The 14,072-nt window shown below is 41.8% G+C and overlaps 1 protein-coding gene across 4 annotated transcripts in view; it reads right to left on the bottom strand.

The window, feature by feature from the left end:
• ankrd50l (ankyrin repeat domain 50-like) overlaps positions 1 to 13,539 on the bottom strand; it is a 29,259-nt gene extending 15,720 nt beyond the window's left edge. Inside the window, exons 1-3 of one of the 4 annotated variants that reach the window (XM_034186225.1) lie at positions 13,369 to 13,539; positions 13,279 to 13,308; positions 12,516 to 13,154 (exon numbers count right to left, since the gene is read on the bottom strand). In XM_034186225.1, coding sequence (XP_034042116.1) covers positions 12,516 to 12,961 — 446 coding nt within the window. In that variant the 5' untranslated portion in view covers positions 12,962 to 13,154; positions 13,279 to 13,308; positions 13,369 to 13,539. Of the gene's footprint in view, positions 1 to 12,515 lie in introns of all 4 variants that reach the window. The other 3 variants (XM_034186224.1, XM_034186226.1, XM_034186227.1) reach the window with 3 other exon arrangements.
• Positions 13,540 to 14,072: the final 533 nt, after the last annotated feature.

Below are 14,072 nucleotides of genomic sequence, written 5' to 3'. Positions count from 1 at the left end.
GCCTACATCAGCCATTGACGGCTGTCAGCCTACATCTTTGCTGACTGCTTTATGCCTCCATGTAGATCGACACAGAGAAACATGCCTCCTGTGTGTTAAAAAAAGAAAAGCTGATTGTTTAATTGTCAGACTGACAAATTCCTTTTCAGCACATCTAACGGTTTTTCACACAAGGAAACAGATAAAAAAAAAATAAATAAAAAAAATCAACCCTCAAGCCTCCCATACACACTGCAGCTGATACTTCACATGTGAAGAAAATCCTTCTCTGCACTATGCACTTGGGAGGATGTAAAGATGCATCGCGAAAATGTAAAAAATTTATATAAAAGTGTAACGATTCAAATCATTTCACATAAAAAATGAAACGTGATGCTTTATCCACACACACACACACACACACACACACACACACACACACACACACACACACAACACACACACACACACACACACACACACACACACACACACACACACACACACACACACACACAAGATCTTCCTGGTGATGTGGAGCACTGCTTTAACGCTCTACTTCCATGAAAAGCCACATTGCATTCTGGCGCTGTGGTTTGGTGATGCAGACAATTTTTTTTATAGAGCATTAGGCCCCATTAAAAAAACATTAATCATCCCCGCCCACATGCCAAAATGGGCTCACATCTTTTTTTTTTTTTTTTGAGAATTTATTGACAGTGGTACAGCTAATGCAAGAACCAGCACGCCTGCTAGGTGGCGCGTATGCTTTGGCCAAAGTTTACCAAGCCGGGCCCGGAACTGACTCTGAGTACAAAGGTTGAAAGGTGAGTTTTTCCTTAGGGAGTTCCCTCATCACTTTTTTCTGATGTCAAAGATGATAAACTAATGTTTTTTTTAATTTATTTATGGGGCCTTACTAATGTGTAATTCCAGGATGTAATCCAAATGTGTAAAGTAATAAAACTGTGCATTTTCTCCTGACTGGAGCTGGGCTTAGCCAACAGCCAACAAGGGCGCACCTATTTAATCATGGGTTGCTTTTGAACCAATAGGATGTGGAAACTGCGATAGCTGAGAGCAGGAGCAACAATTTCCCATTCTGACAACGCATCAGTGTGTCACTTTATTTCTGTCTATTCACACAATTCACAGAACAGCTCGGCCCTTCACAGGAGTCCTGACAGGAAAAACATCACAGGGTGCTGCTGCACAGCAGGCGACAAGCTGTCATCTGCTGTGCATGACACAGCTTGTCACATGCACAGGAGGAATACACATTGCGTATTTACTCACGCAGGGGCCGAGACAAGAAAAACGATGTGTCGTTTTGCAGCTGATAGAAACAAAGGAATAGTTTTGAGTCCTAATTTGTCTGCAGCTCATTCTTTTAAAAAAATCATGAGAAAATCATATTAAACTTAGAATTGTGAATCATGTCGAATCGTGAATTTTCTACATCTCTACTATGCAGTTTCATCAACCCAGTCTCACGCCAAGCTGTGATTCAGCAGCACGAAATATACATTAACCTATTGGTTCGTCATATTGTTACAAAAAGTGCAAAATTTTCGTCATGGGAGCACAAATTTATTCTAATTCATTCCGTGACAGGTGCACGTAATTAAAAGTGTAGCCGGGGGTTCAGGTTAGGGTTAGGGGAAGGAGTAGGTTTAGGTTATGGTTAAAATTAGGGTTGGGGTAGGAGTAGGGTTAGTTATAGTGAGTTAAAAAAAAATTTCCCAACACAAAAATTTGAATCATTTCGTGACGGGAGGACGACAAAAATGTGAGACTGTGCTGAGTTTCATCTGTTCATCTTGTGCACACACAAGATCTTCTATCCCCCCTCATTTCTTTCCTTGTGGACAGAACTGCTTTTGAAAGCACTTTCTCAGTAGGAAGGTGAGTGACACCTTCCCAGTCAGCAACAAGTAGAGGTGCACGCATAAAATAGACGGCGCCCACTCCCCACACCGTGACGTGATATGGATTGACTTGAAGTGCCAATGAACGAACGAGAACCGGTTTGCATAAATGAAAGTGCTCATGCCACCCCCTCCCCATTAGCTACACCGGGCTGTTGACCATGTTGCCTGTGGAATCACGTCAAGTCTGGGAACATGCTCTGGATCCATGCAATGCCACACTCATCTTAGTACAGAATTGTCTTTGGCCCTGGATGGCATGCACCTAGGCAGGCACCAGAAAGTACTGCAGCCAGGTGAAACATCCTCTTGGCCTTCTGTAGTTACTGGGGGTTCTCAACACACACGCATTTGTGTTTGATCATGGCCAAAGACATTAAAAGAGATGTGGTCAAAATGTCAAAGGTGATGTTCCTGCACAATACAAGTCCTCCTCAACAGAGTCTCCATAAGTAACCACTCCTTTGACGCAGAGTTATTCCAGAGGTATCCACAGAAGAGATCTAGTACCAAAAACATCTAGTCATTGTATTATGTCACCAGTTAGCATCCAAGTCTCACAACCATAAAGGCATAGCATCCTAAAAGCCTGAACCTTTGTATTCTTGAAAAGGTATCTGCATCACCAAGAACCTCTATCCAGCATCTTCATGATTTCATAAGGTCTTTCCAGGCATCTCCTGATCATTGCGGTGGAGAACCCAGGCACATGAGCATCAATGACTAGATAAGTGATGTGTCTTCAAGTTTGAAATTACACACAGGTACAGTACATATCTGATGGCAGGATCCAGAAAGTCACAGAAAGCTTGGATCTTAATGTTTTAATACATGATAATTGTAAATCCAGATACTCTTCAAAGATCACAGCATTGTCTTCAAAGTCAAGATCAATAAACCTCTCCTTGCCAAGTAGGGCAACTAAGGCAACTATTCCCAGCAGGCAGTCCATGACCACTGTTGTCTGCACTGAACAGAGTAGGTGCCATAACACATCCCTGCTGAACACCAGTGTTCACTAGGAAGAAATGAGAGCGTATGTGTGTCAGCCAGCAACTTACTGGGAGCAAATTTTCACCACGTTTCAAGGAATTGCCTGAGGAAACCAAACCCCCCCCAAACAACAATAACAAAATACACTTTGCAAAAATCAGCATTGGCTGCAAAGAAGCACTGCTGATACTCCTGCTTATGTTCAATGAGTACTTCCAGAGTTAAGATGCAGCCAATGGATGATTTATGTGGCGTGAAGCGAGGCTGCGCCAATATCAATCAATCAATCAATCAATCAATTTTATTTATATAGCACCAAATCACAACAAACAGTTGCCCCAAGGCGCTTTATATTGTAAGGCAAGGCCATACAATAATTACATAAAAACCCCAACGGTCAAAACGACCCCCTGTGAGCAAGCACTTGGCGACAGTGGGAAGGAAAAACTCCCTTTTAACAGGAAGAAACCTCCAGCAGAACCAGGCTCAGGGAGGGGCAGTCTTCTGCTGGGACTTGTTGGGGCTGAGGGAGAGAACCAGGAAAAAGACATGCTGTGGAGGGGAGCAGAGATCAATCACTAATGATTAAATGCAGAGTGGTGCATGCAGAGCAAAAAGAGAAAGAAACACTCAGTGCATCATGGGAACCCCCCAGCAGTCTAAGTCTATAGCAGCATAACTAAGGGATGGTTCAGGGTCACCTGATCCAGCCCTAACTATAAGCTTTAGCAAAAAAGAAAGTTTTAAGCCTAGTGTCTGTCTCCCTGATCCGAATTGGGAGCTGGTTCCACAGGAGAGGAGCCTGAAAGCTGAAGGCTCTGCCTCCCATTGTACTCTTACAAACCCTAGGAACTACAAGTAAGCCTGCAGTCTGAGAGCGAAGCGCTCTATTGGGGTGATATGGTACTATGAGGTCCCTAAGATAAGATGGGACCTGATTATTCAAAACCTTATAAGTAAGAAGAAGAATTTTAAATTCTATTCTAGAATTAACAGGAAGCCAATATGTGATGTAATGGCTGGTAGGAATACATACAAACATATTAATGTGTTTTTGAGCACTTTCTGTCACCAGTGTTGAAGTTACCACTACTGCTCACGTAAAAGCCACAGAACAGAAAGGTATCTTCTCAAGTCAAATGATATTGCTGATCAGTCACTGGTTTAGTCTGTGTAGGTTTAAGCACAACCCTGGCCTGGTTTGTCAAAATGCAACCAGTTTATTGGCCAGGTTGTGCCAACATCACATGTGGCAATGACTACAGAAAAGCTTTTCGAGTCCATTACTTGCTGAGATGTTAGGAGGTATTTAACAGGATATTTCCCCCGTAGGCGCTGTCACACCCACTTCATGTTTGTCAACAGATGTTCTTACATTGCAGCATTTTGCCTGCAGCTACATTCGCTCATAGGAGCTTAAAACACAGAGCTCCAGGCTGTGAGCGAATCAGACGGCAATGAGGAATTCAGCTTAGTACTCACACCAGAGAGCAGCAAACACAGGAGGAGGATAAATGAGTTTCAACTCATGACTGTAAACATGCAGGGACAAAGTTAAGAACTGTTGGCCAAGACAGTGAAACCGCTGACTGGTATGGAGATGGTCACTGGAGTCCGAAGCATTCTTCAACTCTTTGTTGTTCCCTCCAACCCTCGAAAAGGATGTTCTGTTGTAAACAGCACTACAGCACTGGTTCACACTGGAGCCCATTGTTATGGCCATGAATGGGCGGCATTATGTTGAGAAATAAATATAACAGGAAGAATGGCTTCTGCCGTCTGTTTCCTCTGACTGTTTTGGCCCCCACTCCAGGAATGGCCAAATGACTTTGTGCATCAACAGGCTTTGGGGCTCCAGTCCAGACACCTCTGGAGATCACAAAAAATGCCAGTTAATCCAGATAAAGAAGGTAGTGGTCACAGTGCCGGGTTTGTCGCCATAGATGGGAGGCTATAGTCATGGGACTGACATGTCTGGCAACAGGCTATGAAACAGACATCCTGGCTTTATCTCCTCAGAGAAACATAAATTATTTTCTTTATAGAACACAGCATTTTACGTTGTGGAGAAGTTTTATTTTGGCATCAGAGGTTGGAGAGAATGCAACACTCTCAAGAGGTATTGAAGTCAGTATAGTCACTGTAGCCGATGCACTGATACACTAACATATTCTACCTTAGAACTGGAATATATTATAGAAGACATACCTTACTGAATTTTCATGTTAATCATTTACAACCTTTGGATGTTTTTGAGTAATTTCTACCTAAAAATTGTACAAATTGAGGGAAAGGCTTTCTAAATTCTGGGCCTGTACTGAAGCTTAGGACTAGCTAGATCATCTTAGTAGTTTCTCTGCTTTCCTGTCGATTTAATGTTGGTGAATTATACCTTAGGGGTGCTTAGGGTCAGCTGATTCTGCTCTGTTTCTCTCTGTCCAAGGTGCTGAGGGAAATGCACGAGAATGGCGTCTGTAGACAACGGGATGCTGGACTGACTGCAAGATGCCATGCCTGAAGCTGATGTAGAAGATGTTTTAAATTCATGTTTTCTGTTTCTTCAGCTCTGTAAAACTTTGTAAAAACCTTGTAACTGGCCTAAGTAGTGGATCACCCCTTTGAGTCTGGTCTGCTTGAGGTTTCTTCCTCAGTATCATCAGGCGGAGTTTTTCCTTAGCACTGTCACCTGTGTGCTTGCTCTAGGGGTTGGTAAGGGCCCCTTCACACATAGTGCGAAGGTTGGATGAAGTGCAAACAGTGTATTGTCGTCCCTGTCGCCAACGCATCGTACACATGTTGCTACACACAAGTGCCTGAAAGACAAAGTGTGCGCTGTGCAAACCCACTGCACCCTCTCGCGGCAGGTGCCGGCTAAATTCCAGGTGACACACACAAACATCTAACACTGCTCGCATGGCACTTAGAAAATGTGTGGCCAGTTGCACTCTTGGCACAAAAAGAGACTGCAGACAATCAGTGTCGTACTGCTGTGAAATTTGTCTAAGTTCCCCACGAGTGTGACTTTGCAAACACGCACACTGACACGTGGGTGTGTGCGCTCCACTCATGGGAGGTGTGGCTTCCAACAGAAGCAGCTGTGGTGATCTGTCATTCTGGACATTCCAGCTACACAACACCTACTGACAGTTATGGACTAACAACTGTCCACTGTGAGGCACGTGTGTCTGATTGTTGTATTTACGTGGACATAATTATTTATCACATATATCGCCATGGTGGTGACGAGCTACAGCAAGTGAGTGTGCGCACGGAGCGGACACTGACAGACCCCAGGTTGAAACAGACCATCAGATCAGAACACGCAGCGGACGATCTGACGTCACGTCACCCACATATGATTTGGTGCTGTATAAATGTTATAAACTTGAATTAAATTAAATTAAGCAGTATAAATAAAGTATTAAAAACCAGGCTTAAACACTTATGCCACACACACTACAAGTTATGCAAGCATTTAAATAAAACTGATATAAGCAGTATTAAGCACATAAATGTATCAATATAGTGATACATATCGCCCAATGATACATATTGTATTGTGTTTTGAAAAGTGACATAAAGCCCGTGTGTGTGTGTGTATATATATATATATATATATATATATATATATATATATATATATATATATATATATATATATATATATATATATATATGTCCTGGTAGTCAGGAGGATAACTTCATGCAGTGTCTGATCAATTCCAATGTGTCAATCACAGAAGGACACAACACACATTAACATGAACAGCTCTATTTAGAAAGAATAAATCATTCTTCAATGATTCGGGTGACTTTGTACGCAAATGTACAGACATTTTAACTAATTAATCAGAAAATGAAATTGAAAACTGTAATAAACTTTCAACAGTTTTTGGTCAATAGAATTTTTCTACACAATAACTAATTCCATACAGCTGACAATTTTGGTTTTGCAGATATTTCTGTATCTTTTTCTTGTTTTTCTCAGTTTTTAGCACAGAAGTAAAGTAAGCTTTGTCATATGGAGAAGAGCTTGTTTCACAGTCAAAAACAACAGAAACAAAACATGTTCTAACATTTTTTGTTAGAACATTTTTTCTTCTAACATTTCACAATAAACATCCTAAATATAAGGCCACATTTCTAGAAACCTCCTTCCCTATAATTTAATACTGACAGGCACAGACAAGCACTGCAAAGTTGTGACAACTTGCAGTGCTTGACATGAGGCATCTGTACATCACTTTTTAAGCAGAGAAGGGGAAAAAAGGATCTTTAAATAGGACTAAATTAAGAAGTTCATTTATAGATATATATTATTTCTCACTTTTATATGGGGACGGACAAGTTTTGCACTATAGGACCACTTTAATAACTAGAGCACTGAGCTCCACCAACAGTAGTTTTCAATTCCACAAATTTTTACCTTGAAAAAAATTTAAAGGTCAAAGTCCTGTTAGAAGTGGCTTTTCATAAGCTACATGAGATGCGATCAAATGTCAGGAGTATATAGTTAGTTCATGCACTTGAATAAAAGTTTTTTTTCTGGGTTTTTCAGGCTTTTTTTTTAAACTTGGAACCTCCATCCAGTTTTGGTGGTGTAGGTAAATTCTTAACAGAAAAATGAGAGTGACTGAAGCATGTTTGATTGAGATATAACGAAAAATGTGCACCAAATAGGCTTTTCAATATTAAATTCAAATGTCCACAAAGTCCACAAAATCCACAATCCAGATCAGATCCAGATCAAAAAAATAAATACAATGGGGTAGTGATAAGGCATTTAGCAGGCTAACATCACTGAATAGGTGGCTGGCGCAATTTTGTAGACGGCAAGGTTTTAGTTTCATTAATAACTGGCCGCCTTTTTGGGGTCACCGTGGCTTGCTGATGATAGATGGCTTTCACCCTGACCTGGGAAGCTACTGCCATCTTATTTGCAAATATAGATCGAGTTCTACAGGGTGGGTAACATTAGGACTCTACAGCAGGCCACGGAGCAGGTGATTAGAGAACCTGCAGGGCTTACAATTAATGTGGAATCCATTAGCTTTGTGGGGAAATTAGCACAGAAACTCCACGATGGTGATAATGCAGTTTTTGTGCAGGGAGAGAAATTTGTCAAGTTGAGATTATGGCCTGTTCCCACAGACATGCCCATAAAGAATTAGAGGGATATGTTTTGCGAACTCAGTACCTATTACTACATTGGACTGGCTCGTCCTGCAACATCAAATATTTTGTGTCTGCTACCTTCAACCCGTGTAGAACGTCTTAAACCCAAAATTAGGTTTGGGTTTAAGACGGGTTTTCCACCTGGCTGTCACCCAGTTTCTGGCAAAATGTGATACGGCGCTGCTCCAGTCGTTCCGTCTTTTTCCTTGCAATGAAAATCCACCGAGCACACTACACATGTCCTCACACAAAGGCTGCTTACCAGCAAATGACGCAATCGACAGGCGTGAAAAAATTCACGCATGCTCACAAAGATTCAAGGTTGGCTGATGCAAGCACACGTGATTCAAATCCATCAGGTTTTTTGCAAAAAATAAAAAGGTCCGATACTTTCCTAACAGACCTCATACAGCACACTGACAAAGTGATGAACCTTGGGATGATTTTTGATCCCACACTATCCTTTGACCTACACATTAGAGATATTATGAGGACTGATTTCTTCTACCTGTGAAATATAGCGAAGATTTGTCCCATCCTGTCTGTGGCTGATGCAAAAACTCTGATCCATGCATTTGTCTCTTGTAGACTGGACTACTGCAATGTTCTATTTTCTGGTTTACTGCAGTCCATCATTTGGGGTCTCCAATTGGTTCAAAATGCTGCTGCCAGACTCTTGACAGGAAGCAGAAAATTTTAAACACATTACACCCATTTTGGCATCTCTTCACTGGCTTCCTGTCCCTGTGAGGTCAGATTTTAAGTTTCTGCTATTAACCTATAAATTTAGTCATGGACTAGCTTTCTACTGCTCTGCGTTCTCAGGGCGCAGGACTACTTTGTGCCTGTGGGGGGAATAAAAATCTCCAGGCCACAGAGCCCTTTCTTATTGTGCACCTGTTTTGTGGAATGATCTCCTTACACTAAGAAAACAGTGAGTTTCTGTAGAGACATTCACATCCAGACGCATTTAAAATCCCTCTTGTATGGCTAGCATACTGGCATAGTATGCAACTATGATTCATTTCCTTTTAAATTCTACAAAACACCTGTTTTGTGGAATGATTTCATTTTGTTAGTAATGGAACAGGCTTCAAGCTCAACTTCATCTAACTTCTGGGTCTGTTAGTGAAGCATAGGGCTACCGGCCAGCAATCACCTTAGTATTTTCTCTGCTTTCCTGTCAGTTTACTGCTGATGAATTATGCCTTCGCTGTGGTTTTTCTGGCCAACTGATTCCGCTCCTATTCTCTCTTTCTGGATGGTATCACACGGGATTGGGGCTACGGACCACAGGATGCTGGACTGACTGCGAGATGCCATTCCTGAAGCTGATGCAGCATACTACAGTCTGCATTTAGAAGAGACACAGCCATGGTCACAGGCCCACTGACAGCATGAGGAATGAACACTGGCCCTGCATCCCAGCGCACTGGATGACCCCTGCCTGTGGCATAAATGCCTGTGTGGTCATCTCAGTAAGTGTACCTTATTTTTTTTCCATGTTTTTTTTTCAGTTTTTTCAGCTTTGGAAAATTACAAATTTGAACATTTTTTGTAAAAACCTTGTAACTTTTAGAATGACGTAAGCAGTGGATCACCCCTTTGAGTCTGGTCTGCTTGAGGTTTCTTCCTCAATATCATCAAAGGGAGTTTTTCCCTTACTGCTGTCACCTGTGTGCTTGTTCTGGGGGTTGGTAAGGTTAGACATTACTTGTGTGAAGTGTCTTGAGGCAACTTTGTTGTGATTTGGCGCAATATAAAATGAAATAAATTGAATTGAAAAAAAAATCAAACTTTGTCAGGTGATAGTGAATGCCAGTCTGCATCTCATTTTCAAATATGAGAGTGATTGGGCTACGTTTGTTTAAGATGTAATGTAAATATACATTAAATGGGGTTTTCAATGTCAAATTTAAATGGAGACAAAATCTGTAATCTGCATCAGAGCTGGATCAAACTTCAATCAGTCAATAAAGGATACTATTGTACATACTCTCAAACATGAAAGAAATGTGATCTTTTTTTTACAGAGTTTTTACAGAATTTTTCAATATTTGTTCAATGTTCAAGATAGGGATTTTTTTTTTTTTAATTTTCCTAGATATTTGTGAGTTTCACCTTGAAAATTTAATCAGTTCTTGCCTACCGGGATAGGGTTTTCAGCAGGATGGAAAAAATCACCTTAAAAAGCTTGGGGGGGGGGGGTGTTCAGGGCTGCTTAACCCCCCCCGAAGTTTTGTATTACAGGCTTATATGTAGAGGGCTTCTTTGTCAGTCTGAATATGCCAAAACCTGAAGTCCTGACAGAAGAAGAGAACATCTCTGCGCTTCAAAATGTGACAAAAATGTCTCCAAAAACTCCACCAATGGATCAAAGCTGCAGAGGAGACTTTCATCTGGTTACATGTCCTGAGGGGCCAGCTCTCCTGTCGTCTCTGAAAACTCACACTTGCTGCTATGTTTCTAAATAAAACAAAGGATCATTTAACAGCAGCTATTTTATTATTTCAAAAAGCTGTTTACTTTTATATTGTAACATCAAATGAATGAATCAATAAACATGTCCATGAAGTCAAAATTCAGTCAACATCCACAATTAATGAGGAAATAAGTGGGTTCTCGCCAGCGTTGTAATTTCTGTATTATGGTGTTGGCGATATTATGCAATCCATATCATGGCACACTCAAATCAAATCAAATCAAATCAATTTTATTTATATAGCGCCAAATCACAACAAATAGTTGCCCCAAGGCGCTTTATATTGTAAGGCAAAAGCCATACAATAATTACAGAAAAACCCCAATGGTCAAAACGACCCCCTGTGAGCAAGCACTTGGCGACAGTGGGAAGGAAAAACTCCCTTTTAACAAATCAAATCAAATCAATTCAAATCAATTTTATTTATATAGCGCCAAATCACAACAAACAGTTGCCCCAAGGCGCTTTATATTGTAAGGCAGTCTTCTGCTGGGACTGGTTGGGGCTGAGGGAGAGAACCAGGAAAAAGACATGCTGTGGAGGGGAGCAGAGATCAATCACTAATGATTAAATGCAGAGTGGTGCATACAGAGCAAAAAGAGAAAGAAACACTCAGTGCATCATGGGAACCCCCCAGCAGTCTAAGTCTATAGCAGCATAACTAAGGGATGGTTCAGGGTCACCTGATCCAGCCCTAACTATAAGCTTTAGCAAAAAGGAAAGTTTTAAGCCTAATCTTAAAAGTAGAGAGGGTGTCTGTCTCCCTGATCTGAACTGGGAGCTGGTTCCACAGGAGAGGAGCCTGAAAGCTGAAGGCTCTGCCTCCCATTGTACTCTTACAAACCCTAGGAACTACAAGTAAGCCTGCAGTCTGAGAGCGAAGCGCTCTATTGGGGTGATATGGTACTATGAGGTCCCTAAGATAAGATGGGACCTGATTATTCAAAACCTTATAAGTAAGAAGAAGAATTTTAAATTCTATTCTAGAATTAACAGGAAGCCAATGAAGAGAGGCCAATATGGGTGAGATATGCTCTCTCCTTCTAGTCCCTGTCAGTACTCTAGCTGCAGCGTTTTGAATTAACTGAAGGCTTTTCAGGGAACTTTTAGGACAACCTGATAATAATGAATTACAATAGTCCAGCCTAGAGGAAATAAATGCATGAATTAGTTTTTCAGCATCACTCTGAGACAAGACCTTTCTGATTTTAGAGATATTGCGTAAATGCAAAAAAGCAGTCCTACATATTTGTTTAATATCAGGAAAAAGACATGCTGTGGAAGAGAGCAGAGATCAATCACTCACACTGATGATAACTAATTTTTAAAATTATTATTATATATTAATAAAACAATTATGAATTTTTAAAATTTACTATGATTTTTCAAATTTTGGCAGAGTGATGAACTGTGGAATTGGCAGCCGGTCTGCTCTGTGTCAGCCTGATCCCGTCAGATATCAGAAGCTAAGCAGTGCAGTGTCTGGTTAATACTTGGATGGGAGACCTCTTTGGAACACCGGCGGCTGTGTGTGTTTCTGCAGGTAAAACTGGAGTTGTGTCAGGAAGGGTATCCGGCGTAAAACTTGTGCCAAATGCTTATGCAGATCTGACTGTGGCGACCCCGAACAATAACAGGAGCAGCTGAACAACGATGGACGGTGAAATTGCCACAGGCTGCAGACAGTCAAAGTTCTGTGATGATTCAGAGAGGATGTGCTGAAAATGTTTCAGCTGTATTGGATGAATGGGAAGTTAAGGACATTTGAAACACTTCACATATTCCACAAGGACAAATTTTTTTGTAAACGGTGGCATTTGATTGAATACTGGGAGAGATATCAATTTTAGGATTATTTTTCACACACACACACACACACATACATACACACACCCTTTCACAGGACATGTATATGCAAGAGATGATTTTTTAATAAAAATGAAAATGGTTGCACAAACCTTTTGAAAGTATCATAAGGATCCCTTAGACAGCTGTAAGGCTGCAGAGCAGATAGTACGGATGGGCTGTCCAGGATCTCCTTATAGGAAGTAGGCAGGAGCGGGGAGACCCTCAGCTGCTCCACCAGGCCAAGTATGAACCTCCACAGCACTGTGCTCCTCTGGTCCTGTCTCTGACAGAAGTGGGATGCCAGACAGCGCTGTGCTAGCTCAACCATCAGCCCTGCCTTTGACGTGGGACACACCACCTCCGTGCACAGTGCTGTCTTCCCTACACCGGGACCCCCCGTAACCAGCAGCCCCGGTGGCTGACCTGGTACTGAGCGTGCATCCAGGCAACGCCGCAGCTTGTCCAGGGCCCATTCTCGACAGTAGAAACGCCGGCCCTGAAGCAAACTTGAGCTGCTAAACCCGTTGCTGGTCATTGAGTGCTGGAGATCTGACATCCAGGCAACAAGTCAAAGTGCTGAACTCCTCGTCCCATACTCCTCAAATGCTCCTCCTGCTTTGTGTGCCTCTCCTTCCTGACGACTCAGGGCAATGTTTGTATGTCTCCCCACACAACCAGTTCTTTAGTGTTGCATCGGCTGCAGCATTTTTCTCAGAAGCTGCCTTCCCTGCAGATCTTAAGGTGTTGAGCTGAAAGAAGTCAGAAATGTTCATTTACAGGTGGTTCCTCTGAATTCCACCACGGCCATTTACAATCAGACTGACTTCTTCTGATTTTGAAACAACAAAAATGAAGAGGAGGATCCATGGTTACCACTGATCATCACGCCTCTGCTGCAGATTCCTGTCAGAAAAGAGAAAGAAGAATGAACGATTCGGGAGCAGAACTGACAGCGACTCTCACCCTGCCTGTGCCACACTCTGTCATCAACTACTTTTCTCAAAGGCTTCCCATGCTCCTCCTTTCTGTACGGCTTGAGCAACAATTTATGTTCTTTCTTACGTCTTCACTGCTTCTCCTCCACTCTCTCTCTCTCTCGCTCTCTCTCTGGTTTTTCTGGTTTTTCTGGTTTTCCCTGTCTCCTCCCTCCCCGGTGTGTTTGGGCATGCTGAGGCATGCTCAGCAGCGCACAGGAAACACACACAGTGAGGACAACTGTGGTAGTCAACGATTCCACCCTTGACAGGTGGGAGGGGTGACCTGGGGTCAAGGTTCAGACACAAGCCAATAACAAGGCGAAATGATGATTCATTTCCATGTGTTTTTTGTTGTGGCTCCATTATTACCATTCAGAACAATTCACATTTCCACAGCAGAACAGCTATGTCACACAACAACACTCAGCTGCACACAAGAGGATAATCGGAGTGTACAATAGGAGTAGATCAGAACCAAATACTAAATTAATTAAAGTATACTAGCAGAAATACACACACACCTTGTCTAATGTGTAAGCTGCTGGATGCCTTGAATTTCCCTCTGGGATCAATAAAGTAAGTAAGTAAGTAAGTAAGTAAGTAAGTAAGTAAGTATCTATCTATCTATCTATCTATCTATCTATCTATCTTCTATCTATCTACGATCTATCTATCTGCTATCTATCTATT

Source organism: Thalassophryne amazonica, chromosome 14 (assembly GCF_902500255.1).
Source record: "Thalassophryne amazonica chromosome 14, fThaAma1.1, whole genome shotgun sequence".
In the NCBI taxonomy this organism is placed as follows: domain Eukaryota; kingdom Metazoa; phylum Chordata; class Actinopteri; order Batrachoidiformes; family Batrachoididae; genus Thalassophryne; species Thalassophryne amazonica.
This window is presented reverse-complemented; position numbering and strand designations above follow the sequence as displayed.